Source organism: Eutrigla gurnardus (assembly GCF_963514095.1).
Source record: "Eutrigla gurnardus genome assembly, chromosome: 7".
Taxonomy (NCBI): domain Eukaryota; kingdom Metazoa; phylum Chordata; class Actinopteri; order Perciformes; family Triglidae; genus Eutrigla; species Eutrigla gurnardus.
Genome location: NC_139921.1, coordinates 28,848,742 through 28,875,154, shown reverse-complemented (window position 1 = coordinate 28,875,154; position 26,413 = coordinate 28,848,742). Strand labels below are relative to the sequence as shown.

Genomic DNA, 26,413 nt, shown 5'->3' with positions numbered 1-26,413 from the left:
TAAAGAAGTTTAAGACCAATGAAATATTCATATCACTGGGTTATTTTAATTTTATAACAAGTAAGTGGCTATTTGTGACATTACGGGTCCCGACAGGGACAAAAATCATCAGCAGTCTAGAATGCAAATGAAGACGGTAGGCGTGTGTTTCGATGCCTTCAGGTGAGCCTCGTAAATCTCAACTGTTGAATGAGAAGTGGATCCGAATGGGACTTTCAAGTGCTTCTGTGTAAAAAGTCGTTTTAATATTTACTAGTTTAACATGTTGTATATTTTTATTTGTGAAACTGCCGCCGAACGAGTGTGAGATTTTAAAACGGGTCTCAAAATGTACCTGAATCAGCTAAAATATTAATATTTATATAAATGTATCATATATATATAAAACGTTTTGGACTTTCTCATCTATATATCGTATATTATATATGTTATTATTATTATTTCCTGACAGCAGCTATCTAAAATTCAACTCTAAATCAATATTAATTTGTTTTAATACGAAGGTTGGCTCAATGGTGAGCGAATATCTTTGGATTTTGGACTCTTGTAAAATGCCAAATTCACTAGCATTTTCCCTTTTTGGCTGAGAGTTTGTGCAACATTATCGAAAAAAATAGAATCAATCGATATAGTGAGAGCATGCCTATAAGATGGACGGCTTCACGTCGCACCTTCGGGAACACGATGCAACAACAACGACGGGCCACTTCTCGCTCAACTAGTGGTTCCGCTATTCCCGACAGGACAGTGAACGCAGCATCTGGCCAGGGGCGGGTAAGGCGCTAACCGTGCAGTATGGCGGACGATGGAGACAGTTCGAGCGGACCAGTTGATACAAGCGGCGGGCAGGGGGCAGCGGACGAGTCGGACGGGCTCGGCCTCGGCGCGATGTTGCTGAATATCAGCATTTTGGTGGCGGTGGTGGCGGTCTGTCTGGCGGTGTACCGGCGGTGGGGCAGGCGGCTCGTCGCCGACGCGGCCCAGGGCGACGAGGCCTCGGCGCTTCCCAAGATGAGGAGACGGGACTTCAGTCTGGAGCAGTTGGCGGAGTACGACGGACTCCAGAACCCCCGCATCCTCATGGCCGTCAACATGAAAGTTTTCGACGTGACCAGCGGCAAAAAGTTTTACGGGAAAGGTGAGCAAAAGGGGGGCAGTTGGTGGTGGTGGTGTGTGGGGGGGTAAGACCACGAACTGACAGCCGGGGCTGAGTTAGCTGACACGTCCGCCGCCTCCTCCTCCTCCTCCTCCCCGCGCGTGTGGTGAGTTGTCCCGGACAAAAAAATTGGGCGCAAACGGTCATGGTTAGCTAGCTTAGCGCTTTTTTGGGGGGGTGCTTTTGTCTTGTGTTATTGAATGGGGGATGCTAGCCGTTAGCTAACCGGAACGTCTATATTTAGGGTCGCTGTGGTCCTTGAACACACCTGAGGTTGTTTCGTGTTATATTCGCGAACGCTAAACACGTGAAACTGACGTTAAAGTTAGAGAGTGAAGACTGTTTTTTAACACGCTAGCATGCTAACGCTAGCGAGTTAGCTTGTTGACGTACCGTCTGGGTGTCTGGGTCTGGAGCCCTTTGCTTGTTTACACTGGGGGGCGTCATGCAAGGGGGGTATCGGGCCACTTTGCACCAACGGTTAAACCTTGAAGCATATAAATTGATTTTTTTTTTTTAAGCTACGTGGCCAATTGCACGCAGAAAATACGTGTTTCTGTTTTGTTTTGAGTATTTCTGCAAAGTGAAGTAGCTCAGGCAAAAAAAGATGATGGTGCTTTTATTTGTATTATTATTTCTGCAGAGCAAGTCTAGCCAGCAAATCGACATTTCTTTTGATCTCAGCTGGCAGACTCACCCATCAAACTCAGCTATAAACTATAATTATTCAAACAACGTTCCTTAAGGTGTCATGTGTCAACGTCTTCTTGTTATTCGACACCAGCAGCAGCCAAGTAGCGCCTGAACCCGTCCAACATCATGACCTGCAGGTTTCGTTTATATATATAGATATAGATATATAGATTAACAGTAGAGACACACTGGAGTTGACTGGGCCACGTCATGAATAGTCTGAGTGTTCACCATGATGGTGCAGCTACTCTAGATTAAAACACGTCTCATTTCACAGAGAAGTTAAAAAACGTCAAACATTTTCCTGCTTCGGCCTCCTCAAAGTGATCGATTGGTCCATTTTCTAGAAGGGCAAAGTTTGCATCTGTTTCCTGTGTTGTGAGCTGAATACTTGTGTTGCTCAGGCAACATAAACAGCTGGAATGTTTCATTATTTTATTTATTTTATTCACTGAAATGTGAGTCGTTGTCAGCAGCTTAGAGGAGCGTTTACAGCTGACACACTGACTCTGAAATTCTTCCTTTTTTTTTTGTTACGAGTCATTTAAAATTCTAATAATAGGAAAACATAAATAAAGAACGGCATGTGGCGCTTTTTATCTGTCAAATACTTGTTCTTGTAGTTATGCAAGGTAAGGAGCACATCTTATCTCAGAGGCGATAAGGCTGGCTTCATAGTTTGGACTTGAGAGGGGTTGTGTTTTTTTTTTCACAATTTAAAGAAAGAAAACACTTGAGGCCCTGCAGAGTTTTCACATGCTGGTCAGATGATGTTCTTCTTGGGTTTAATGAAAGATTTAGAGGAGGAGGAGGAGGAGGGAGGAGGAGGAGGAGGAGGAGGAGGAGTAAGGACAACAACAACAACAAGAGTATCACAAGAAGAACGCCTCATTGATAATCAGGGATGTACTGATTATGCTTTCTGTTCCACCATATAGAGTCAACTCAGGCTATCTGCTGATAACAGAGGTCGACTCATCCCAGGGATCTTTTTCACAAAACTTTAAATTCTGCTTCCTGATTGCGACGGTTAAACGCTGTGACGAGTGTTGTTGGGCGAGTTAGTCAAGAAGTGGAAAAGTAATATTACTTATTACTGATAATTAAAAGTAATTAGTTGCATCACCTGCTATATTGCTATCAAGCGTGGGACGATATGAACGTTTCATGTCACGATAATCGTGGGCCAAAATAACTGAGATTCACGATATTATCCCGAACTCTAAAAATGACTGAAATCGCATGACCTCTTCTTCTTTTTTTTGTCACGAGGACACATCTTTCTTTCTTCTCTGTGAAGATCATTAAAGACAAATAATAAATCATGTAAGTATAGATTAAATAACAATAATAACATTGGGAATCTGCCTATTTCTTTTTAAAATCAGCTCTATTTTGTACGTCGCTACCTTGATGCCGAAACAGACGGCCGATCCCGATATTATATTATTATAGTGTTTTTATCGCGATCCGTAATCGACTCTTACATCGTCCCATCCATAAATACTACGCTACTTTCTCAACACCCCTCCCCAAGTAAAACCGATACAGAAAATCACCTTTTAATGTAGTTAAAGCAGGAAAGTCACGCGTTCCTACACTATATGCTGTCCACAGCTGCTGTTATTCTCTATGAAAAGCTTCTGCTTCACTTCCTGAATTCCCCGCAGCGTCCAACGGCAGCAGGACACGTTTTGTAGAGACGTTAACACGTGGCCGTTTACACTTCCTTTTAATAAATCACCTGAAAACGACACCAGGCTGCTGCAGGAGAATCGACCTCGTTAAACGAAGGGAGACGTCCGGTTACCATGCAACCAAACCGTGAGGCCGGTGATGTGACAGAGAGTCTTTAATAACCACCTCACCTGCTGACCTGTGGTCAGCCAGCTGTTTGCACGCCACGCCGCCGCACATACATGAACCAAACTAGGCCGCCTCACGCTTTGCATTTATTATTAACATTTCAACTTGAGGCTGTGTGTGCTTTATTATGAAACTCTCACATCATGAATAATGATCAAAATATGGCATTAAAACGTATTAAAACAAATATTTTATTGCGTCACAAATAAGACGTCTGTTTTAGAGAACATTCAGAGTAAGAATCAATCAAATAATCTTAAATGAGATCATAACATCACCCTGCATCAATAAAGGAGGAATACATAACAGTAGTATATTTTTGTATGCTGTATTTGTTTAATTTGTCTGCTATGATAGTGAGCTAGACAGCTTTTTTGTGTTTTTTTATTGTGATCCATGTTAAGAATCCTCTATCGTCCCATCCTGGAGTTGGATTAGTGCGTAACTGTAATATTACTGTTTTGTAAATTGTAAACCCTGACACTACTCGTTACTGGGGGGGAGTACTAATACTACAGTATGTGATACTGCCGTGACGAAACAAATCTTCCAGCTCGGCGGCACCAGGAACCAGAAGCTTCGTCGCCCTCCTCAGGTTTTCAGGAAATAGAAAAGCATGTCCGAAGGTCCTTCTGTTTACTTATCGGCAGTGTGGGAGGCTTTTAAGGTGAAGCAGCGGTCACATGACGCGAGTCTGAGTTCATCGCCAATGTTTAACTATCTGCTGGACTGGAACCACTTTGCTGCTAATACAAACTGTTAAAAGTACATTCAAGCATCTCCGTCGTTTCTTCCTCATCCCGACTCGTCTGCTCGTCTTCCTCAGATGGTCCTTACGGCATTTTCGCGGGCCGGGATGCTTCGAGAGGCCTCGCCACCTTCTGCCTGGAGAAAGACGCCCTGCGGGACGAGTACGACGACTTGTCGGACCTCAACGCCGTACAGATGGAGAGCGTGAGGGAGTGGGAGATGCAGTTCATGGGTAAGTCGGCCGGCGCTCCCACCAGAGAAAACGCTCCGCACACATCGATTCGGCTCACATTTCACGGGCCGTGTTTTTATCCTCCCACAGGGTTCAAAACACAAGCTGCTTTTCTGTGCTTGTTAGCCTCCGCTGTCATGTGTGTTTATTCTGTTTTTACTGGTTGATTGGTCGAACACAGTGCACAGCTTTGTAATGAGACGGTTCCTTCAGCCATATTCTGAGGGAAATGTGCCTTTTGCTTGTCGAGGAGAAAGATTGAGAAGGTTGCAGATTCAGGAAAAGTTTGTTATCAGATTGCTTTTTGCACAAAATAGAAATATACAATGTAAAATTCCAACAGTTTAGAACAAAAGGAAACACTTCAGGAACAAAATACAGGCAACGATCAGATTTACATGCAGATTTAAAGTCAAAATAAAAACAACTGTTGGCAAAGAAGCATTTTGTCTTTACTTGGTATAAATTCTCTGAGGATTGAATCCAGATGTTGGAAGACATTCAGAGTTTTTGGACAAACAAGCAGAAGCTGATGACGGGAGCTGAAATGATCAGTTGATTGTTTTGGTCGTCTGTCGATCGTTCAGGTAAAAAGAAATATAAGCAATATATATACTGTAAGGAATAATAAATAAGGTTATTTCTGAACTTAAAGTGTTAATGTCAGTTTTGGATCGACTTCACCACAAAGATCTTTTTGTATTTCGTCTTTTTTTAATCCTAGGCGTCTAATTTTTGACCGAAACGCGTCGAGCCTTTGCTTTCTGGCATCAGGAGGCCGTGAAAGTGAAGACGGGACATTTAAATCAGCTTAAAGATTAAATCAATCTAAGAAGATGTCAGTAAATCACTCAGCATGTTATTTAACACACTAGCTGCTCCGGAGTTCGACCTAATGTTCAGGACAAAAGTTCAGGCAAATATAAGAAGATTTGCTTTATTTCACAGGAAACTAAATATCTTTGGGGTAAAAACACTGAATGTGTCACTTTATGGCAGACTTAACAAACAACACATTATTTTCTCGAGTCCAAAACCTTAAAACCTTACAATAATAAATAATAATAATAATGTAAGACCAGGAAAAGTAGTAAAATCCACATTTAAAAGGCTGCACATTTCTTGAAAATGTACTTTGACAAAGATCACTATTGGTATTTTCTATCACAAAATGAAATAATTAGTAAAACAACACAAAACTGTTTTCCAAAATGTATATAAATATCGTTATTTTCACTGTAAATTAATTGATCCATCCATCAATGTAACCCAGAACCAAACGAATTTTGTCCGACTCGTAGTTCAAAACCCAGAATATTCACTTTACTATCATATAGATGTGAATGTGATAATAAATCAACCGATCGATTGACAGAAGAGAATTATTTTCCATCCTAGTAAATTTAAATATGTTCTCTTTTGAGGCTGTTTAAACGTGTCTACTTGTAAAAAATAACCTCGAGCCGAGCGTCTGGTTCTGTAGCTGCAGCCCCAGAAGGACGCTGCTCCCACTGAAGCGACGCTTTGCATGGTCGCCGTGGTAACGCGATGGTTTCATCCGATGTCTTCCAGAAAAATACGATTACGTGGGACGGTTGCTGAAGCCCGGGGACGAGCCGTCGGAGTACACGGACGAGGAGGACATCAAGGACCACCTGAAGCACGACTGAGGTCTCATCACGCCGACCGAAGCCAGGAGCCCCCAAACAGCTGCGACGGACCGCCCCTCCTCCCTCCCTCCCCCCTCTCCTCCCCCCTCTCCAAAACTGTCACCTCCTCAACCGGTCCGGCGCCGTTGCTGTTGTGGAAGGGCGGGACGCCCAGACCTCCCTCCCTCTTCACCCCGCGGAGAAGACCACCAACAGAGAGCGATAGAAAACCTTCAATCAGGGCTTTAATGTCAGAAAACATGTGTGGGAGGGGTCGTGCCATTTAGATGTATTTGAAACCAAACAAAAATATTTTAGTCATACCTCCCAGGGGGAGGGGGAGGGGGGAGGTGATGGGGACGCGTGGTGATGGCGGTCGCCGCTGAGCGCTGTGTGGAGGTTTGTTAAAGAAACACATTGGTCGAAGACGATCAGTGGATCAGGACGGGGAAACGGATTTATTTCTTCTTCTTTTTTTATCTTTGTTTAGTCACATCGCACCTGAAACTGCTTCAGCTTCGGACAGCTTATCAATCAATCAATCAGTCAGTTTTTTTTCCCTTTCTTTGGATGATTTCCCCTCTTGTTGAGTGCTGCAGCCGAAGAACCAGTGCTGTGGAAATTGGCGATTGCGTCGCATTTTCCTGTTGTGTTTGTAGTGTATGCACTACTAGTTTTCTTTGTTTGTCACCATGTGATTGTATTTGTTGAGTAGCGTGGAGGGAGGGAGGGAAATTGTTTTTGTTTTGTTTTTCGATGGGGCTGGGGGGGGAGGGGGGGTTAAAGGTCATTGCCATATGAAACCACATCAGATGGACTGAATCACTGATCGGGAATACAAAGGGAAAGGTGACAAGGCAGTCCTAACCAATCGACTCAAGTGTTTACATGCCTCACAAGCCAGCTGCAAGTCTGTAGATTCCCCCTGAAAAATGGTCCAAGTATTAATTGTGCCTTATTTTGTTTGTCGTTGTCAGTCCTGACCGTTCGAACAGAGGAGGGCGAGCGGAGGGACGGAGGTGTCGGCTTTTTTCCCAGACTTTTTCAAAAGAAAGGCAAACGTTCTGTCAGTCGTCCACACACAGACTGTCATATATTCTCCCCACGTCACAAACTCTGTAAATAGTCCGTATGAATTACTCAGTGTTACTGCCATATTTATGTAGTCGATGAACTCCACATATGTATAATGCTATGTCGTATTGGCCAAAAAAAAACCACGTTTTTTTTTTATTTTTGTTTGTTTTTGTTTCTCTCCCTCTCTCTCTCTCTTTTGGTTCTTCTTTTTTGTCTTTAAACTTGGGTGAAATCCCCCTGTGGAAAAGAAAAAAGAAGAAGAAGGAAAAAAAGAAAAAAGGAGCCTTTTCAAAAGTGCTGCAATGGCGGGACCGGGAGCTGTTCTTGCAAATGTTTTTGGGAGACGTTGCTTATCCTGTAAATATATATCTATCATTTTATTAAAGCATGTGCAACAACAGTGAGCTATGCCGAATTCCCACCACGTCATGTATTTAAATGTTGGGTGTGTGTGCGTGTGCGTGTCTGCGTGACAGAGGCAGGAAGGGATTTTGTTCATGCATAATAAATTGATTTGGTTAATAATTGAAGATGTCTGGAATTAATTTGCTTGAAAGGCGGCGTGATCGGAAAATCTTTTCGATGGTTTCATTAAAACGTTTGAATCTCCGAAGAGACGGAGATGCAGGAAACTCATCGATTTGTTTCCTCTAAGATGCAGCTCTTTCTTTTTGAAAAATTACATTTTGACGGTCGGTTGTGTGACGGATCTTGATGTGTTTCGCTCTCATGCAGAAAAGTTCTGGTTGTCTTTAGTATGTTGAGATGGAGTGCTGTGAACTTCAGGAACAAAATGTCCAGTGAAAGATGATTAACACCAGATGTTGAGAAGGAAGTTAAAGAGGGGAAGAAAAGAAAACAAACTGCTTGTTGAGTTTACTGTAAATGTTTTTTTCTCCACTACATTGGAAAGTAAGATATTAAGATTAATGGGCTTAAATAACTGGCAAAAACTGCTGTGTATAGTAAAAAAAAATCTATTTATTGGACATAAATTAAAAAAACAAGAGTATGTGAGAGTATGTTTGAACATATAGTGACAACAAAGTAAAAGGTATGGTAAAGACATAAATAGGCAAATTAAATATAGGCAAAAATGAAATACGTTGGGAGGCACCAAATTAATATAAAAAATAATTAAAATTAATTATAAATAGAATAATTTGGAATTCAATGAATGAAATAAAAATGAATAAAGAAATTACTTCATAGTAAAAGTCTTAACAGACATTATTATGCAGTGTCTTGTGTAAATACAGGGATAATTTAATGTGATTTTAATGTGAAATTCATATTTAGTTATTTCCCATTTGGAGAAATATACTACCAAAGAAATGAAAAGAGGATACAGAGAATAACAAGGAAATAAGTAAGTTGGGAAATCATTTTATAATATAATTATTTATATATTATATTATATTATAATTTAAATTCAGCAAGCCCTGGATCTGGTTTGTTCTGGTTTGTAAAAATAAATAAATAATTACATTTCGTGGTAATGCCTTTAGGTGTAATCGGAAAAACAAATGCATCAGTGCACAAGGGGGGCAACTATGGCAACACGTTTGGAAATGATTGTGCCAAGTGGGGGCACGAACGTTATGCAAGACTTTGAAAGTGAACTTCTCTGCTCTCCTTCGGAACAGAATCGGAAGGGACTCGACCATGCTTCCTGCCAGTTCGTATCATCGTGTTATGCTGTTTTATTCTTGTTTTGGGGGGTCAGACATCACAGGGACTAGATTTAAAATCACTCACGCGGCTCAACAGCGCCCCCCACGTGTGCTCCGGATGATCCCGGAACTGCATCACCACCACCACCACACACTCATTTCTATATGTGCGCGCGCGCGTGTTGAAGTGAAACTCGTCGCGAGGGCTTTCTTGTCGTCCGTCAGCAGCAGCGAGGAGCCGAAGAGGAAGGTCGCCGACAGGGATGCGTCTCCACCTCTGATGGTCATCCGTCCAACATTCCAGGAGTTCCTGAACGCACCACCGACATCTTGGCTGTTTTTTTCTTCTTTTGGGGCTAGAAACCAACAAACAAATCTCCTCTAACCTCCTCCACCTCACCTAAAAGAAGAGAGCATCCATCACCACCCCCCCTCTGGATCGGACCATCTTATCCGCTTCCAAGGCGACATCATCGGTGAGTGGCGACACGAGAAGTCGTCGTTTCTTGAATTCCTGCATCTTCTACCGGCTTTTTTACATTTTGATTATAGTTGTTGTTGTATTTGCAGGACGATGGCGGAGCATTTGTCTCAGAGTGAGCTGGACTACCCTTTCAAACTTCTGGAGTATTTCAACGGCTTCAGGGTCTCGAAGGTAACATTTAATCAACAAAAGGAGACCGTATTTAGGGAAGGGGGGTCCTAAAAACCTCAAGTTATTTTTGGCTCCTATCATTAAAAAAATGTTTGCATTCAACAAGCTGGAACTGTATTTGTTTCAATACCTACAAGAATAAACAGCAAAAATGTTGCAAATCAATTTTCTGATGAGTTAAGGGTTCGGTTTTAATTGTTATTTTATATTTTACCCAATTTCCTATAAATGTTAAAGCACATTGAATAATTCTCTATAAATAAACTTGAGAGTTGGTTTGCAGTAATGTATCTACGCTTACTATTAATCAATCTGCTCCGTAAAATGTTCCCAGTTGACACAAAGATAATAAATATATTTAATCTAATAGCCTAATATTAAATCTAGCCCAAAAATAAAATAAAATTTTACAAATTGGAATCAGTCAATGTTTTGTTTTGGGGGTTTTTTGCAGAAGAAATAAACTATGAAAAATAATTTTGATAGATTTGAATTGATTTTGGTTTGTTTCAGCTCTAATCTGCCAAATGTGACGTGAAATATTTCAAAATATCCATTAAATTCCCCAATTTTGTTTTGTTTGTCTGTAATGATAGAGAACAAACTGAAAGCTAAGAATAAAATCATAAAAACCTCCATTTACTGGCTGTTCTGGAGCTTTGACCCATCATGATCTTCATCAGCAGGTCTGTCCTTATTTTAATTTTTCTTTATTAATAATAATAATAATAATAATAATAATAATAATAATAATAATATAGTCTATATTGACTTTAAAGTTGAGGTTCAGAATCCGATCTATCCAGGAGCTCCGCTACAGCAGCAGCATGCTAACACGCTCACAATGGCAATGCTAATATGCTAATGCTTAGTGGATGTGATGTCATCCACATTAATGACGCTTGAATTAGTCGCTTTGATCGTAATTCAAACTATTGGACAAATTCATCTTTTGACCTGACGGTGGCGCTATGTGGTACACTCAGAGGACCACCAAAGTTATTATGGTTCATCTCGAGAAGAACCTGAATGCCTAATTTAAATTTCAAAGCAGCGCAGCGAATAGTTTTGAGAAATTTCACACAAAAAAAAAGACCCGAAAAGTCAGAGGATCAACAAAACCAGCAGGATTCATCCTCTGGGGAACATGAACATCTGTTGAACATCTGTCCTTTCTTCGTCCAGGTGATCTTCTCGGCCTGTGAGCTGGGCGTGTTTGACCTCCTGCTGAGGTCACAGGAGCCCCTCAGCGCCCGGCATGTGGCCCGGGAGCTGAACGCCAGCGTGGACGGGACGGAGCGGCTGCTGGACGCGCTGGTCGGCATCGAGATCCTGGAGGTGGAGACCACCGACGGCACAGGTGAGGAGGAGGAGGAGGAGGAGCAGGAGGAGGAGGTGATGATGGACTACATTAACTCTCTGTCAGTGTCATCCATACACACTAGAAAGAATAGTATGAGGATGCCTGAATATTGTGGATGAGATGCTTCTCTGTGGTCGTCTGGGGGGGGAAAGCCGGATGTCGGAGCTTCCCTGAACACACCAGCAAAGACGCTTTTAAAGGATAAACCTGGTGACATTCTGTGTTCTTCTGATTGGCAATAATCCCACTCAAACACTATCAAGTATTATAACAAAAATCTGAACAACTGTTACTATATAAAACTGTTTGAAATTTTGTATTTTTTTCCCTAAAAAATCATGAGGAAATAGTGAAAATAGACTATTTTAAGTCCAGTACAACATCATAGATATTTACTTTACGATGATATGTGATTGAGAATAATTCAGCACAGTTGAGATGCTGGAACTGGAAATTTAGCTTTAAAAAACTACAGAAATGGTGGACTAGCTAGTCCTTTATGCTACTCGACACATAAAAGTGATTTCTTATCAGCCGACATTGACTTCTGCTGCTCAGGTGTCTGTTAACGGGGTCCAGGTGGATCTCTCCAGTCAGGTCTGCAGCTCCGGATCCAGAAGGTTCAGAAACTGTGAATGTGTTTCCATTAAAAACAGCTGTGTACAGCAGCACGGACGTGGCTAACCTCTACCTGGCCAAAGGCAGCTGCAAGTCCCTCCACGACATGATCATCTACCAATCACAGACCATCTACCCGCTGTGGAACCACATGGCCGACGCCGTCAGGTCAGCGGCTCGACGTAGTTTTAATAAAATGAATGAATAACAAAGTCAGAAGTAAACTTTACTTTGAAGTTTTCTCATCAAATCAAGTCGTTTCATGAAACTTCCTGACTTCATAGGGGTCAGGGGTCATCATGGAGCTGCAGAAGACAAACTTTAAACTGTCATCATTTCCATGTGTTTTTATTTCCCCGCCACGCAGGGAGGGGAAGAACCAGAACGAGAGGACCTTCGGCCTTTCTCGGGAGGACATCTTCCAGGCCGTGTACAGGTCGGCTTGTTGCTTCATCGGTAACTTCGTGAATCTGCGACTCCTTTTTTTTCTGATCCTGTAAACTTCTCCATGCAGATCGGAGGAGGAGATGCTGAAGTTCATGGGGCTGATGAACTCGTCGTGGGTCCTCGACGGACACGACATCGTGACGGCGTTCAACCTGTCCGGCTTTCAGAAGATCGTAGATCTGGGAGGTAAGAGGGCAAACTGTAGAATATTTATTTGTTTGTATTATTCTTCGTCTAATAATATGTCTTTTTCAGCAAATGTGTGAAACAAATCATGTTAATGAAAATGTTTTTTGTCCAAAATGAAATACTCTATGTCTGAATATTTCCCAGGATGCACCGGGGCTCTGGCCCGCGAGATGGCCAAGGCGTACCCGTCCTCCTCCGTCACGGTGTTCGACCTCCCGCAGGTCGTAGAAATGGCTCAGAAACATTTCTCTCAGGAGGACGACGCCGTTGTGTTTCAAAGTGGTGAGACGTTCAAACTCATCTAGTTTTATTCAGCTTCATTCAACACATCGAGAGTGATAGTGTTTGTAATATCAATGAGGGAGGACTAGATATTAGAATATTCTCTCCGTATATAAGACAATAAAGTTAACCAGTAGCACAAACTTCAGCCTCCATATATATATATATATATATATATATATATATATATATATATATATTAAGTAGTGCTCACCTCCTTTGTGTGTTCCTGCAGGAGACTTCTTCAGTGGTGAGATCCCTTCTGCTGATCTCTACATTCTGGCCAGAATCGTTCATGACTGGCCTGAAGAGAAAGGCCTTGCGCTGCTGAAGAAGATCTATGACGCCTGCAGACCAGGTGAGTCCAGCCGAGGTCTGTGGACCTGTACACACACACGCACACACACACACACACACACACACACACACACACACACACACACACACAATACTACACTGTTGGTGGTCCTCACTGTGTGTGTTGGTGGTCCTCACCGTGTGTGTTGGTGGTCCTCACCGTGTGTGTTGGTGGTCCTCACTGTGTGTTGGTGGTCCTCACCGTGTGTGTTGATGGTCCTCACTGTGTGTGTTGGTGGTCCTCACCGTGTGTGTTGGTGGTCCTCACTGTGGGTTGATGGTCCTCACCGTGTGTGTTTCGTCGGTACTCACCGTGTGTGTGTTGATGGTCCTCACCGTGTGTGTCACTGTGTGTTGATGGTCCTCACCGTGTGTGTTGATGGTCCTCACTGTGTGTGTTTCGTCGGTACTCACCGTGTGTTGATGGTCCTCACTGTGTGTGTGTTGATGGTCCTCACCGTGTGTGTTGATGGTCCTCACCGTGTGTGTTGGTGGTCCTCACCGTGTGTTGAGGGTCCTCACCGTGTGTGTTGGTGGTCCTCACTGTGTGTGTGTGTTGATGGTCCTCACTGTGTGTGTGTGTTGATGGTCCTCACCGTGTGTGTTGGTGGTCCTCACTGTGTGTTGATGGTCCTCACCGTGTGTGTTGATGGTCCTCACTGTGTGTGTGTTGATGGTCCTCACCGTGTGTGTTGATGGTCCTCACTGTGTGTGTTGGTGGTCCTCACCGTGTGTGTTGGTGGTCCTCACTGTGTGTTGATGGTCCTCACCGTGTGTGTTTCGTTGGTACTCACCGTGTGTTGATGGTCCTCACTGTGTGTGTGTTGATGGTCCTCACCGTGTGTTGATGGTCCTCACCAGGCGGCGGCGTCCTGCTGGTGGAGGCCCTGCTGCTGGAGAACCGACGGGGCCCCGTCACCGCTCAGATCTTCTCCCTCAACATGCTGGTGCAGATGGAGGGCCGGGAGCGGCCGCCGTCCGGCTACACCCGCATCCTCAACCAGACCGGCTTCACCAACGTCCAGATGTGCCGCACCGGCAAGTCCTACGACGCCATCCTCGCCATCAGATGAGCTCGGGGCGGTCGAGAGAGAGAGGCGTCCCTCAAAGTCCGGGGTAAAGACGGTTTTCAAGGCCTTGAAAAGGTTTGAAATAAATCCTGGAAGCTCACACGGATCCCCCGTTTTTCTTGTGGTCAACCCCAGTGATGTTTACAGATGTTGTGGTTCCATTTAAACGTGTCCAGACGTCCTCTGGATTGACATAGTTGTTGTATAATAATAACAAATAATAATCAATACACACCTTTTTTGTAGAATATTTCCACTTTAAAAGGAACGGTTTGCCATTTTGATAAATACTCTTATTGGGTTTCTCCCTGAGAGTCAGATGTAACGATTGGTTCTGCTCTTATGTCTAGATGCTGAAAATGAAGCTTCAGTCCGTTAGCTTAGCTTAGCATAAAGACTGGAAACGGGTGGAAACAGCTAGCCTGGATCCGTCCAAAGTCAAAAGTACCGACGTGTTCAAAAAGGAAAGTAGAAGTACTGACTTTAGTAAGAGTGCAAGACTAACTGAATCTCACGTGATATTAATAAGAAAGAAATCATTGATTATTCCCATCAAATGCATTGAAACTAAAGTAACGATGCTGTTAGAAAGTACAGATATTTGTTTTAAAATGTAGGGAGTAAAAATCAGCACATAAAGATCCCTAATTAACATTTTGTATTTATTTGATTTATGACAAAAAATGAAGTGTAAAACCAAAGAATCTGATATATAATCAGGTGCATCACTGAACGAATGAGGCCAAATAATGTGTATTAAAAGCATCATGTTACGTTTAAGGCTGCTGTTTTTCAGACTCTGCCTTTATTTTGAGATGCTGACTCTTATTTTACAAAACTGTGTCATTAATTTGAGTATGTTTCTCAATATAATGATTTAGAGGATCCTTTTTATTAAAATTACAATTCACGTATCTGCTGCAGGAGGATATGTAGCTGGAGAAACCGTGTGTGTTGTGTTACTGTGTGTTCCTGTCTCCCCCGTTTCACTGTGATGAGTTCAGGTTCCCTCTCAGACTGCATGTAGATCTCAGACCTCCATCATTCCAGGTGTTGGAAAGTTCTCATTTTCCTTTTTTGCTCTGAATGAAAAATCACTGTCCTTTAAAAAACAAAACAACTGTTCTCATTAAAGTTTCTGTGTTTGTTGCTTTTCCATCACATATTGAATATGTAATACATATTATTGTTAGGGGAGCAGTTTTCTTTTTGTGATGTCGTAGATGAGGTGCAAATGCAAAAATATCAAGATGTTTGATAGAAACAATTAAAGACTTTCCTTTTTGAATCTTTCGTCAGCTTGTTTTCTGATCATTCCACATGTTGGCAGCATTTATCCTTTAAAGGAATTAAATCAAAGACATATATCCCTGTTTGTTCTTTTCTAAATAGTTCACTTTAAACTAATAATAATCATTTGAAGTCATGTCTGTGTAAACAACCCGGGGGATGGATTTCAGCTGTGTTTTAAGAACAACTTAACATTCCATCTTTTTATGTCTGTTTTTACAACTTTGACATTGACAGTGATATTTATAAACAAATATCCTGTTCTTCTAAAACCCTTGTGTGTAATCCACCAAACATACGCTATAATGGACATTTTCTTTGGAAACTAATGTCTTTACATACTTCAGTTGTGTGCATTCATTTACTTTATTATTATTGCTATTTTATTAATATTATTCTTCATTCACCGCACATTAACACTGCTATTTTGAGAAATTTTGTCTTTTTTTGTCTGACAGTGGCGGAAATGGGCTTCCATAATCATATGCTAACTAACTAAGTGCCTAACTCATTTAATTCATCCAAAGTCTTTTTTAGACTTTGTTTTGTGTCCTGTCTCTTTAAGAGATAGAAGCGCTGTGTACTTTCCAAATAAGGGAGTGAACGGGACAGCTTGCGTCACGCGCACTTATAATAATCACGTTCACACTTTGCTTGCTGTCACTTTGAAACGGTCAGCCGGGGGCAACGCAGATGTGTGTTGTGACGGTGGGAACACGAAACATTTTGTTATATATATTTTGCATTAGACGGGAGTGCTGTTTGAGTATTTGACACCTGGGGTCGGTTTGAAAGGAGGGGGTCTCTGGCTCCCCCTAGCGGCGCACAGGCGTAGCTACAGTCCGGTCCGGGTAACCTCCTCCTCCTCCTCCTCCTCCTCCCTCGGCCGCTGCTCCCCTCCGTGTGTGTTTGTGTATGTGGAATGCGGGTCAAGCGGAACACACGGCCAAAAAACTGCGCCTTCACATCAAACTCAAAAACACCGGCTCTCATCGGCCTCGAAGTGCTATGTACGTACCGTCCAGTTTGTTTCCGCTCGACACGGGGGGTGGGGGGTTAAATGCGCGTGCATATTCGTGTTCTTAACGGTCGATTCGAGTTTTAACATTTCTAGTATGGTCGCAACTAGCAGTCCGCTAGGAGGGGGGAGACGCGACATCGTCATTTAAAATGGCGCCAAAGATTAACCTCAGCCAGTGGATCTCTGCTTGTCAATCTTGAGTGAGTGTGTGTGTGTGCGCGCGCGTGTGTGTGTGTGTGTACCCCCGCTGTGCTAGCAACGCAACACGGCGAAAAACAACAACAACATTGTTGTGTTTATTTTATTAGTTGGTTTTTTTAGCTTTCACGAGTGTGTTCACATTACGGGTAGTTTGTTTGAATCAATCGATGACCCTTAACCCCCCTCCCCCCTTTGACAACTAACTAACGGCCGGGGACTGTTAATAAGGGTGCACCGTAAGGAGCCAACGTTACGTTAGCATCGTCGGCTAATGCTAGGTGCCAACTTAACAGCAAATACGTGTAGCCTCTCTAAGCTAACGGAGCTACGATATGTTGCTAAGCAGCTACATTGAACAAGCTAACGCCACCAAAACACGCGTAAATCCCTCCTGATACGAATAAAAACGTAAAGGTTTATTTTAACGTAGTACTCCGAGTATAAACAGCATTTAGGGCGCCGGGTGTGGGTGCGGGCCTGCATGTTGCATAACGGTGTGGTGTGGGAGGTTAGCTCCGGCTAACGTTAGCCAGCTAGCATTTGTGGTGTATTTTTTTTTTTTTTTTTTTTAAATAAAGTAACGCTATTTGATCTAAAGCTAGTTGCAAAAACACAACATACCCCCTCCCCTGTGTGTGTAACGTTATCGGCGTTGCAATGCCTGATTTTTGGGGGGTCCGCTAGCTAAAGTTAGCTGCTAGTTAGCATACACGTTCGGTTGGCTGTTTGCTGGTAGAAGGGGCGTCACACGAACCGCGGCTAGCCCGCTGTTAGCTTAGCCTGCTAAGTCGGTGTAAACACCTTTCCGCCGCCCCCTCCCTCTTGTGCACGGTGGCAGCAGATCCTGAGACACGTCCACCTGTCGGGATTGTTAACAGTCCCTGCTGAGTTTATTTTTTTTTTATTTGCACAGCTGAACTCGCAAGAGGCGTTGTTTCCTGTTTGAGTTGAATGTGGTTACTTCTCTTGTTGTGATCGCTGAATAGTGACTGTGGTATGTATGTACACATCAACATTAGCTGCAGGGTCGGTGTGCTGTCAGATCAGCTCGGGAACGAGTTTTTAACTGCTGTTTTTGCTCTGATATCTGCCTGTTTATGCTCAATATTTGATATAAAATGAGATCAGAGATATTGTAAACATTGAGATAGATACCCCACTTTATTAGCAACTTGGTGATTGCGTTCAGAACCATCTGTAAGAAGCAGCAACGGTATGCTAACCTGATTGTTTGGCTTGAAATGAAACCGTAAGCAGCAGTCAGTGCTTATATGTGAATGTTTTTATGTATGGTTGGGTACTTTTATGTGCAATTGTTCATAATCCCCACGTCTTCTAAAGTTGGTGCTCATTTAACTTGCTCTTCAAGTATGCTTCCTTTTTTCAAGCTTGTTCCCAAATATGAAACTTTATCACGTCTTGTGGCTTGTCTTGACCTCCTGTCTGTGTTTTTTTTTATGTGTGAAGTGTCCCAACACCATAGCTCCTCAGACGGACAGCGATGAAGAGAAGCAGGCACCCCAGCACCAGTGACGACTCCGACAATGGAAGTAAGCAAAAATATTATCGCTGCTGACTCATTCATACCGAGTCCAGATATAGACCTAAATTGGGTCAAACAACCCTGCGTCATCCTCAAATACACAAGTGAAAGTGCAATGCTGTAGAAGAAAAGTCCTTACTTTTAATCTATAAATACAACAAAATATAATTGGGGGTTAAAAGTAAATTATTACATTGAGATCATTATTTTTCATTTGCATTTTCTAGCTTCAACCGAGTAGCCATTACGATTTTTGGCTTTGCAGATTCTTTTATCAGAGTTACGTTACCCTTTCCTAAAACTCTATCTATAAAAATGCGAAATGACATGAAAACAGAAAATGTCAGTTGCACCACTTTGATTATCCAAATGAGCAACAGTTTCCCCGTCGGGCTGAAAATCCCCAACGTTTTTCGAGGTTGTGAGGCAGCAGAAAACAGAAAAGGCAGATGTGAGACGTTTAACACTCGTCGTGTTTCTCCCTCCAGGTAATTCCACCTGCTGGTCGCAACACTCGTCACAGCCCAGGAGAGGGACGGGCCAGAAAGCCTCCGAGGTACGTCGGTCCACCTTCATCATGTTGTAGGATGGTTAGAATATGATGAACGGAAAATGATCACTAATATTTATTTAATCAACAAATGGAGGTCTGTAAACGAACACATGCGAAATATTTGTAAAACAAGTATTTATTTGTCACATTTATCAATCTTTCCAGCCTGTGGGTCCTTAGAATGGAAGCATATCTGCTGTTATCTGCTGTGCACTGTGTGGGTTTGGTCCCTGCAGGCCAGTGTACACACCCCCTCACCGAGAGCCAATCAAATTGAAACAAAACAATGACCAACGCCTAAGCAGGATCCTGATTGGCTGGTTCCCGTTCATGTGCTGAAGCTGTGTAAACACTGATAGATGCTATCTTCTTTGGAAAAAAAATAATTATTTCTGGTTATTGGCACACATTGTACTGTTCACAGGTCCACTTCAGATGAGCCAAAAGAATACACATACACAAATGCACACAAAATACACAAATACACCGTAATTCTTCACTTTACAGAGCTCTCCTCTCCGAGGTGGTTCAGGTGAAATAATAAACGCTGATGTCACAGTATTTTGGAAGGCGAAATGTGGCTTTATGATTACTAAAATGTATGTTTATTCTCGTTGTGATATATATATTTTACTTGTGGATACTTACACAGGAGATGTAGTACTGACTGTGGTTTTTCATGGCACCGCTGCAGGTTTTCAGGACGGACCTGATCACCGCCATGAAGGTGCACGACTCGTACCAGCTGAACCCCGAGGACTACTACGTCCTCGCTGACCCGTGGAGGCAGGACTGGGAGAAAGGGGTTCAGGTCCCCGTCAGTCCCCAGTCCATCCCGGAGCCTGTCGCCAGGTAGGGCATATATATATATATATATGAAAGCACCCAAACTTTTTTTGAAGAGCGTATAGAGGATGGATTGATGGTACCACACTGTAAATAACTCCCGACTGCCGTTGCAGGGTGTTGGCCGAGAAAGGGAAGGAGGTGATGTTCATCCGGCCGAAGAAGCTGATCCGGACGTCGGGCGCCGAGGCGCTGGGCTACGTGGACATCCGGACGCTGGCGGAGGGGATGTGCCGCTACGACCTGAACGAGGAGGACGTGGCCTGGCTGCAGGCCGCCAACGACGAGCTGGCAGAGATGGGTGAGTCCCGGAGACGAGGCGTGGAATTAAATGAAATAAAAGTCAAAAGATCTGCGTCGTCGAAACGCTTTCTCTCTAATCTGATGTTATGATTAATTTTAAATCATCCCCACGCAACCATGCAGACATGGAAGGGATGCAGGATGTTTGCGGTGGCTCGAAGAAGAGCAAGTCTTGTTTTACACAAAGTCAGACGGTTTGTTCTCGTTTCAGCCGTTTCTATGAAATGAATTGCGTCGGTTGAAGACCAATTTTAGTGTCTTTGATTGAATGTTTTAGTCAAACTGATGTGTTTTTCTCTCTGTGGCTCTTCGCTGTGGTGTAGTTTACTCTTTTACTGGATCTGAGGCAAATTCATTGATTTTTCCACATGAACGTTAAGCTTGAAGAAACTCCTGGCAAAGAAATCAGGGAATTTAGCAAAGAATGAAACTGAAGGCTAAAGCATCGGATCTCTTTGCAGAAATCAATCACTTGTGATTCTTGTGTCTCGTGGCGTTTATATTCACGCCGTCTTCTCCTCGAGACTCTTGTTTGTTTCAGGTTTTGGGTTCACAGGAAAGTATTTCTCCTGGTTTTGTTTTTGGCTGCGTGCGCTGCTTTGACCACGTCTTTGTTTCATTCTGCAGTTGATGTGCTTTTTTTTTCGGCTTGGATGACTCACAGAGTCCAACCTGTAATTCAGCACATTATTGGCGCTGCTTTGAAACTTTGAGACTGAATTGTGGAAGTCCTGAAATCAGACTTTCATGGAGGAGTTGGGTGTTGTCATGACAACGTCAGAAACGTTTATTTTGTTCACGACTTTTCCAGCAATGCCGCCGCTGGACGAGATCACCATGGAGCGGGCGATGGAGGAGTTTGAGCACTGCTGCCACGAAAACATGACGCACGCCATGGAGACGGAGGAGGGGCTGGGCATCGAGTACGACGAGGACGTGGTGTGTGACGTCTGCCAGTCGCCCGACGGCGAGGACAACAACGAGATGGTGTTCTGCGACAAGTGCAACATCTGCGTGCACCAGGTCAGAGGTCAACACACAGGCTCATTTTAATATAATAAAAAGCAAAATGAGAGCGTGATCTTTCATCTGTATTGATTGATCCACTTGACGCGCTGGAAGCTGAGCCGTTTTCTCGTTTCCCGCCAGGCGTGTTACGGCATTCAGAAGGTTCCGAAGGGCAGCTGGCTGTGCCGGATCTGCGCCCTCGGCATCCTGCCAAAGTGCCAGTTGTGTCCTAAGAAGGGCGGGGCCATGAAGCCGACCCGGAGCGGGACCAAGTGGGTCCACGTCAGCTGCGCCTTGTGGATCCCAGAGGTGAATTAAAAGTGACCAGTTTGCGGTTTGTGTGTGTTCTCCAGTATTTAGTGCGGCTAAGACTTTGTGACATGATTGCAGGTGAGCATCGGGAATCCAGAGAAGATGGAGCCCATCACCAACGTGTCCCACATTCCCAGCAACAGATGGGCTCTGATCTGCTGCCTGTGCAAAGAGAAGGCCGGAGCGTGCATACAGGTAGAGTCAGCGCTCGTGTTTCACGCTCTGCGGCGCAGAAAACGCAAATACGTCTAATGAGACGCGAAAAGCACCGCGTGACCCGGCGTGTTCGAACGAGTCCGACTCTGCAGCTGGAGAGTGTGAGGAGGCAGCTGATCAGTGTTTGTCTGTTTGGAATCGCTTTAATATTTATTTTATTTATTAATATTATCAGTTAAATCAAAAATATGAAATGAGGATGAAATCGAACAATATTTTTGCTACCAGTAATCCAAATTATGTTGTCGTTGTATAACAAGACTCCTTATTTACCAGCTGGAGATCATTTTAAGTCATTAAGTGAATATTGAGTGAATTGATGACTCCATGATTGATGATATAATAATAACTCCAATCGTGACCGGTAGTTGGATACCTTTCATTACAGATACCAAAATCATTCTCGAGTATTAACACGTTTTTGTTCAAATCTTTTCATTTAATTTGCCCAATGTCAGCAAAAACATGCAGTTACTTTGCTTTAATAAAAATCTATAACATGTCGACATTGTGTTAAATGATAACCGATGAAAGAGTAAATAAGACTCAGAATCTGACCAAGCATTTAGCACCAGTTTATAATAATAATAAATATAATAATAATAATCCCCGCGACCCTGAATACAGGATAAGCGGTAGAAAATGGATGGATGGATGGATAATAATAATAATTGTTCTTGTCCTGCTCTGTGAGAAACATCCTGAGATATCTATGAACTTGGATGCACATTAATGAGTTTGTTCTAAATCCTCTTGATTCTCTGTGTTGTTGAACGTTAAATGTTCGTTTTTGCCGCCGCAGTGTTCAGCGAAGAACTGCCGGACTGCCTTCCACGTGACGTGCGGCCTTCACGCCGGCCTCGAGATGAACACCATCCTCACGGAGGACGACGAGGTCAAGTTCAAGTCCTACTGCCCCAAACACTCGGGCCTCGAGGGCGCCGAGTCCAGGGACCGAGACTCCGGGGACGAGGAGGAGAAGGAGAGCGTCAGAGACAAGAAGGGCAGGAGGAGAGGCAGGGTGAGAGTGGAGGAGGACGCCGCCTCGCCCTCCTCCTCCTCGTCCTACGCGCCGCCTCGTCTCATGGACAGGACGCCTGGCGGCGGCGGCGGCCTGGAGGTGCTCACCAGCCGCCAGCAGGAGAAGAGGGTCAGCCTCCGCAAGCTGAAGCTGCAGGAGATGGAGGAGGAGTTCTACCAGTTTGTGGAGGTGGAGGAGGTGGCCGCTCACCTGAAGCTGCTGCCGGAGGTGGTGGACTTCCTGTTCCAGTACTGGAAGCTGAAGCGCAAAGCCAACTTCAACCAGCCGCTGCTCACGCCCAAGAAGGACGAGGAGGAGAGCCTGGCACGCCACGAGCACGAGGTGCTGCTGCGACGCCTGCAGCTCTTCACGCACCTGCGTCAGGACCTGGAGAGGGTAGGGGTCCTACTGCACGTGCACCTCAGAGACCAGAGACCAGGAGGAGGAGGAGGAGCCAGGAACAGTTTAAATAACATAAAATCAGAGTCTGAAAAGACTCCTTCTTTGTAGATGAGGTTTATTTATCTACAGCCGTAGGGACAGGAAAAAGGCAGGACACAAATAAGTATTTCAAACAACATGAAATAAATACATCAGAAATGTAAAGTGTGCTCTCTGGAACTATTTAACAATATAACATCCAGGCTTTCTGCTGCAGATGAGACGGGAAGCAGTCAAATAATGTTGCTGTAAAACGGGACTTTTTGTGTTTTGGTGAATCTAAACTTAGTGTTCATGCAGGTCGTATAATGTGAAACGAAAAGGCTTTTTTTTTTTAATGATTAGTATTGATATCATTTGCTCCTCAGGTCCGGAACCTGACCTACATGGTGACCCGGAGGGAGAAGATGAAGCGCTCGCTGTGGAGAGTCCAGGAGCAGATCTTCCAGCACCAGATCCGACTGCTGGACCACGAGCTGCTCACGGGTGAGTCGCTAACTGGGAGCTAACTCCTCTCACGCTGTTATTCTCTGACACATGAACACACACTGCTCTGCTACGTTCACGGCTAGTGTCATCAGATACAGAGTACTTTTACAAGTACAAGTACATGATCACAGTATCAGCCGGATACCCAGTACTGGTATATCTATCGGTGCATCATAATAACAAGCCCCTATAACATAGTACAACACTGATAGTAGCCAATATATGTTATGAGTACTTTTGATACTTTAAGCACTTTTTTGTAAGTTCACAAACATTGTGAAAATACTAAAGTAGCTTTAGGTGTGTAGAGTCATGGTGACACCTGACAGCCACACGAAGCGTCTTATTCTGTCACTTCTTTCTCGTGATACGAATTGTAAATGTTTTAGTCAAATAAGAAATTGATTTTCCCATCTTCGCTTTTAAAGAAGCAGAAAATATGTCATGTCATCTGACAGTTTGAAACCTACATTTCAAGGACTGAGTCGGTTTAAAACTTTGAAATCGATGTTCTTTCAGTGGGCCAGGTGATACTTTGAATATATTGCAGTTTTATAAAACGGAGGTGAAAGTATTTAATTCAAAGAAATGGGAAGAGAAAGTAGTTTTTCGCCACAAAATGAGAAAACAATCAATTTGTTAGATTTTAATTCCAGACAGAAATGTGTGGAACAAAATAACATGATCCCGTTAAAAGTCAGAGCATAATATAAAACTGTGTGTCCGTTGCAGGAAATCCTTCAGCGAAGGACTTGGAGAAGCTCTTCTCCCTGGACTGGTTGTCCTCGCCGGCCTTCCAGTCTCACTCCTCCTGGAGCCACGCTGGCCTGAAAACCAAGCGAGGCTCCTCAAAGCAGGACAAAAGGAAGAGCGGCGACAGAAAAGGCCCCTCGGACTCGCCGCACACTCACAAGAAGGACAATCTGAGCAAATCACTGGAGACGAAAGACAGCAGAGGCTCTCAAATCAAAGAGGCGGAGCCTGCCGAGGACGCCGGCGAAGCCAAAATCCAGAACTCTGAGATCAGTCCGGAGATCCGGTTCCCGAAGATCGTTCAGGAAACGATCGCCGTGAAGCTGCACAGACCCGAGAGCAGGAAAGGCCCCCGGAGGGAGGCGCTGGGGCCCGAGCAGGAGGCGCTGGCCAGACGGAAACGGGACAACGACCAGGAGCAAGAGGACAGGAGGAGGAAGAGGAGGGCCGACGTGGTGGAGAGCTTCCTGGGCCAGGGGAAGAACCGGTTCGGGGCGAAGCACCTGGAGAAAACCGTGTCCGTCCGGCTGGTGGACTTCAGGAACTCTGACAACGACGACTACTTCCTGGATGAAACCAAAAGAAGCTCCGCCTCCCTGGACCTGACGACCAACACTAAACTCATCAGGGCCAACGAGCTCTCGGACGCCGCCGCCACCAAAGCCAACGGTTGGCTGAGCAGAGCTCAGGCGAACGGCGTGCACACGACCACCAGACACGTGGGCGGACATCTGAGGAGCTGGGGGAAGTTCAGGATCCCGAAGAGGAGCGAGAAGCCTCTGATGAAGGAGGAGGAGGAGGAGGAGGAGGAGGAAGAGGAGGTGGTGGAGCACCGCAAGCCGCTGCTGAGGCCACTGTTGAGGCCGCTGCTGAGGCCGCTGACCAACACGCCGCCGCCGCCATACCACAAGACCAGACTCCGCACGGGGGCGGAGGCCGACGGCTTCGCCGCCGACTCCAAGCCAGCGGACGGCGAGCTGGAGCCCTGTTTGAAACGATGCCACTCCCACCAGCTGAGGGGCGACTCGTCTCTCAGCCGGCGCTACGGCTCTGACATCATCCGCCGCGGCGTGCTGGCGTCCTGATGGCGTCCTGATGGCGAAGCGACACTTTGAAAAATAAGCTGCACTGTGTTAGTCGGAAAAGAACGACGGCCGCTCTTTGTACCTTTTTATTTTTCTCGATGAATCATAAAATGCCTAGATTTAAAAAACAAACAGAGCTGATATTTATTTTTTATTTGTAACATATGTAAATCTGGGAAATATTTTACTTTATTTTGAGCTAGTTTTTTTTTTTTTTCCTTTAAAGTAGAAAGATGTCAAGTTGCCACTTAAATGCTCAGATATTTACAAGGAAAAGCATCAACGAGGGAGTTGTGATGGTTGCTTAGGGCCATAAGCTTGCAATGTTATTTGTTTTTTGACATAGTATTAAACTCAGTTGCACTTAGTCGAAAAAGCTAACATGGATTATCTTCATCTTGTCAGCGACATAGGACGCTTTAGGATTTATTTTTTTTAGAAAATCAAGCTTCATCCGACGTTGACAGCTACAAAAAATGGTCAAACTGCCCTTTTATCGCTTTTTTAAAACTCCAGCTGTTCTTCAAGTCTGCCATTGTTGAACATTATGAACTGAAACCACAAAAAAAAGGAATTTTGAGTGACGTCTTACTTGTCATCAGCACTTAAGTGTAATTGAACTGCGATCGTATCCATCATGTGCCTAACTTTTATTTGAAGCGTTTGCACTACGGAGGGACGGCACAGGTGTGAGGTATGAGTAGAGTTATTTTTACACTGAAAAATGAAAAGCGTTTTGTACCCTCGGCCCGCTGCTGTACTACTGTTATGCAAAATTGAAACTTGTTTTTTGTCTTTGTCTTAAAGGGGAATAAAAACTCTGGATGACTTAATTCTGTGATTCGTGTTTGATCAGTTTTTTTTTCTATCTTTGCATTAATTCACATTCACATTGCCGGTCTATATTGCTCTGTTTAAATTATTGAGCTCGGTCAAATCTGTAACGACATGCTATACTGTGACTTTCCGTGACTTTTTTCATCACTTTTTACGACATACTATACTATAACTTTTTTCAACATTTTTTTCCATGACTTTTTTTGACACTACACAATGATTTTTTTTTTTTCACTTTTTTCGACATTTTCACGACTTTTTCCGACATACTATAGTTTTGACTTTTTAAAACTTTTTTTCCATCACCTTTTTCAAAACAATACGATGACTTTTCTTCAACATTTTCATGACTTTTACCAACACTTTACTATGACTTTTTTCAAAACATTTTTCAAATCACTTTTTTCGACTCTACGA

At 43.7% G+C, this 26,413-nt stretch overlaps 3 protein-coding genes across 4 annotated transcripts; all 3 read left to right on the top strand.

Annotated features, from left to right (window-relative positions):
* The first annotated feature begins 758 nt into the window (after positions 1-758).
* pgrmc2 (progesterone receptor membrane component 2) lies at positions 759-7,953 on the top strand. Its single transcript, XM_084012636.1, has 3 exons — positions 759-1,138; positions 4,542-4,697; positions 6,270-7,953. Exons 1-3 carry the CDS (start codon positions 796-798, stop codon positions 6,365-6,367), a joined length of 597 nt encoding a protein of 198 aa, XP_083868762.1. The 5' UTR covers positions 759-795; the 3' UTR covers positions 6,368-7,953.
* A 1,032-nt stretch (positions 7,954-8,985) lies between these two features.
* On the top strand, positions 8,986-15,344 carry asmt2 (acetylserotonin O-methyltransferase 2). Its single transcript, XM_084012629.1, has 9 exons — positions 8,986-9,572; positions 9,667-9,751; positions 10,937-11,111; positions 11,771-11,900; positions 12,100-12,168; positions 12,247-12,365; positions 12,513-12,650; positions 12,886-13,008; positions 13,869-15,344. Exons 2-9 carry the CDS (start codon positions 9,671-9,673, stop codon positions 14,078-14,080), a joined length of 1,047 nt encoding a protein of 348 aa, XP_083868755.1. The 5' UTR covers positions 8,986-9,572; positions 9,667-9,670; the 3' UTR covers positions 14,081-15,344.
* Positions 15,345-16,228: 884 nt separating this feature from the next.
* On the top strand, positions 16,229-26,002 carry jade1 (jade family PHD finger 1). Of its 2 annotated transcripts, none has more exons than XM_084012574.1 (11): positions 16,229-16,377; positions 18,057-18,139; positions 18,621-18,688; positions 19,380-19,537; positions 19,648-19,832; positions 20,646-20,857; positions 20,984-21,151; positions 21,233-21,349; positions 22,173-22,787; positions 23,201-23,318; positions 24,054-26,002. In XM_084012574.1, exons 2-11 carry the CDS (start codon positions 18,091-18,093, stop codon positions 25,157-25,159), a joined length of 2,796 nt encoding a protein of 931 aa, XP_083868700.1. In that variant the 5' UTR covers positions 16,229-16,377; positions 18,057-18,090; the 3' UTR covers positions 25,160-26,002. The 2 variants fall into 2 exon arrangements, with proteins under 2 accessions (XP_083868700.1, XP_083868701.1); XM_084012575.1 differs by lacking the exon at positions 16,229-16,377 and adding an exon at positions 17,273-17,583.
* The last annotated feature ends 411 nt before the right edge of the window (positions 26,003-26,413 follow it).

Coding starts and splice junctions, on each gene's coding strand:
- pgrmc2 (XM_084012636.1), top strand. CDS start 796: ATGGCGGACGATGGAGACAGTTCGAGCGGACCAGTTGATACAAGCGGC. Junction 1,139..4,541: donor CAAAAAGTTTTACGGGAAAG/GTGAGCAAAAGG, acceptor CGTCTTCCTCAG/ATGGTCCTTACGGCATTTTC. Junction 4,698..6,269: donor GTGGGAGATGCAGTTCATGG/GTAAGTCGGCCG, acceptor GATGTCTTCCAG/AAAAATACGATTACGTGGGA.
- asmt2 (XM_084012629.1), top strand. CDS start 9,671: ATGGCGGAGCATTTGTCTCAGAGTGAGCTGGACTACCCTTTCAAACTT. Junction 11,901..12,099: donor CACATGGCCGACGCCGTCAG/GTCAGCGGCTCG, acceptor CCCGCCACGCAG/GGAGGGGAAGAACCAGAACG. Junction 13,009..13,868: donor CTATGACGCCTGCAGACCAG/GTGAGTCCAGCC, acceptor GGTCCTCACCAG/GCGGCGGCGTCCTGCTGGTG.
- jade1 (XM_084012574.1), top strand. CDS start 18,091: ATGAAGAGAAGCAGGCACCCCAGCACCAGTGACGACTCCGACAATGGA. Junction 20,858..20,983: donor GCAACATCTGCGTGCACCAG/GTCAGAGGTCAA, acceptor GTTTCCCGCCAG/GCGTGTTACGGCATTCAGAA. Junction 23,319..24,053: donor GGACCACGAGCTGCTCACGG/GTGAGTCGCTAA, acceptor TGTCCGTTGCAG/GAAATCCTTCAGCGAAGGAC.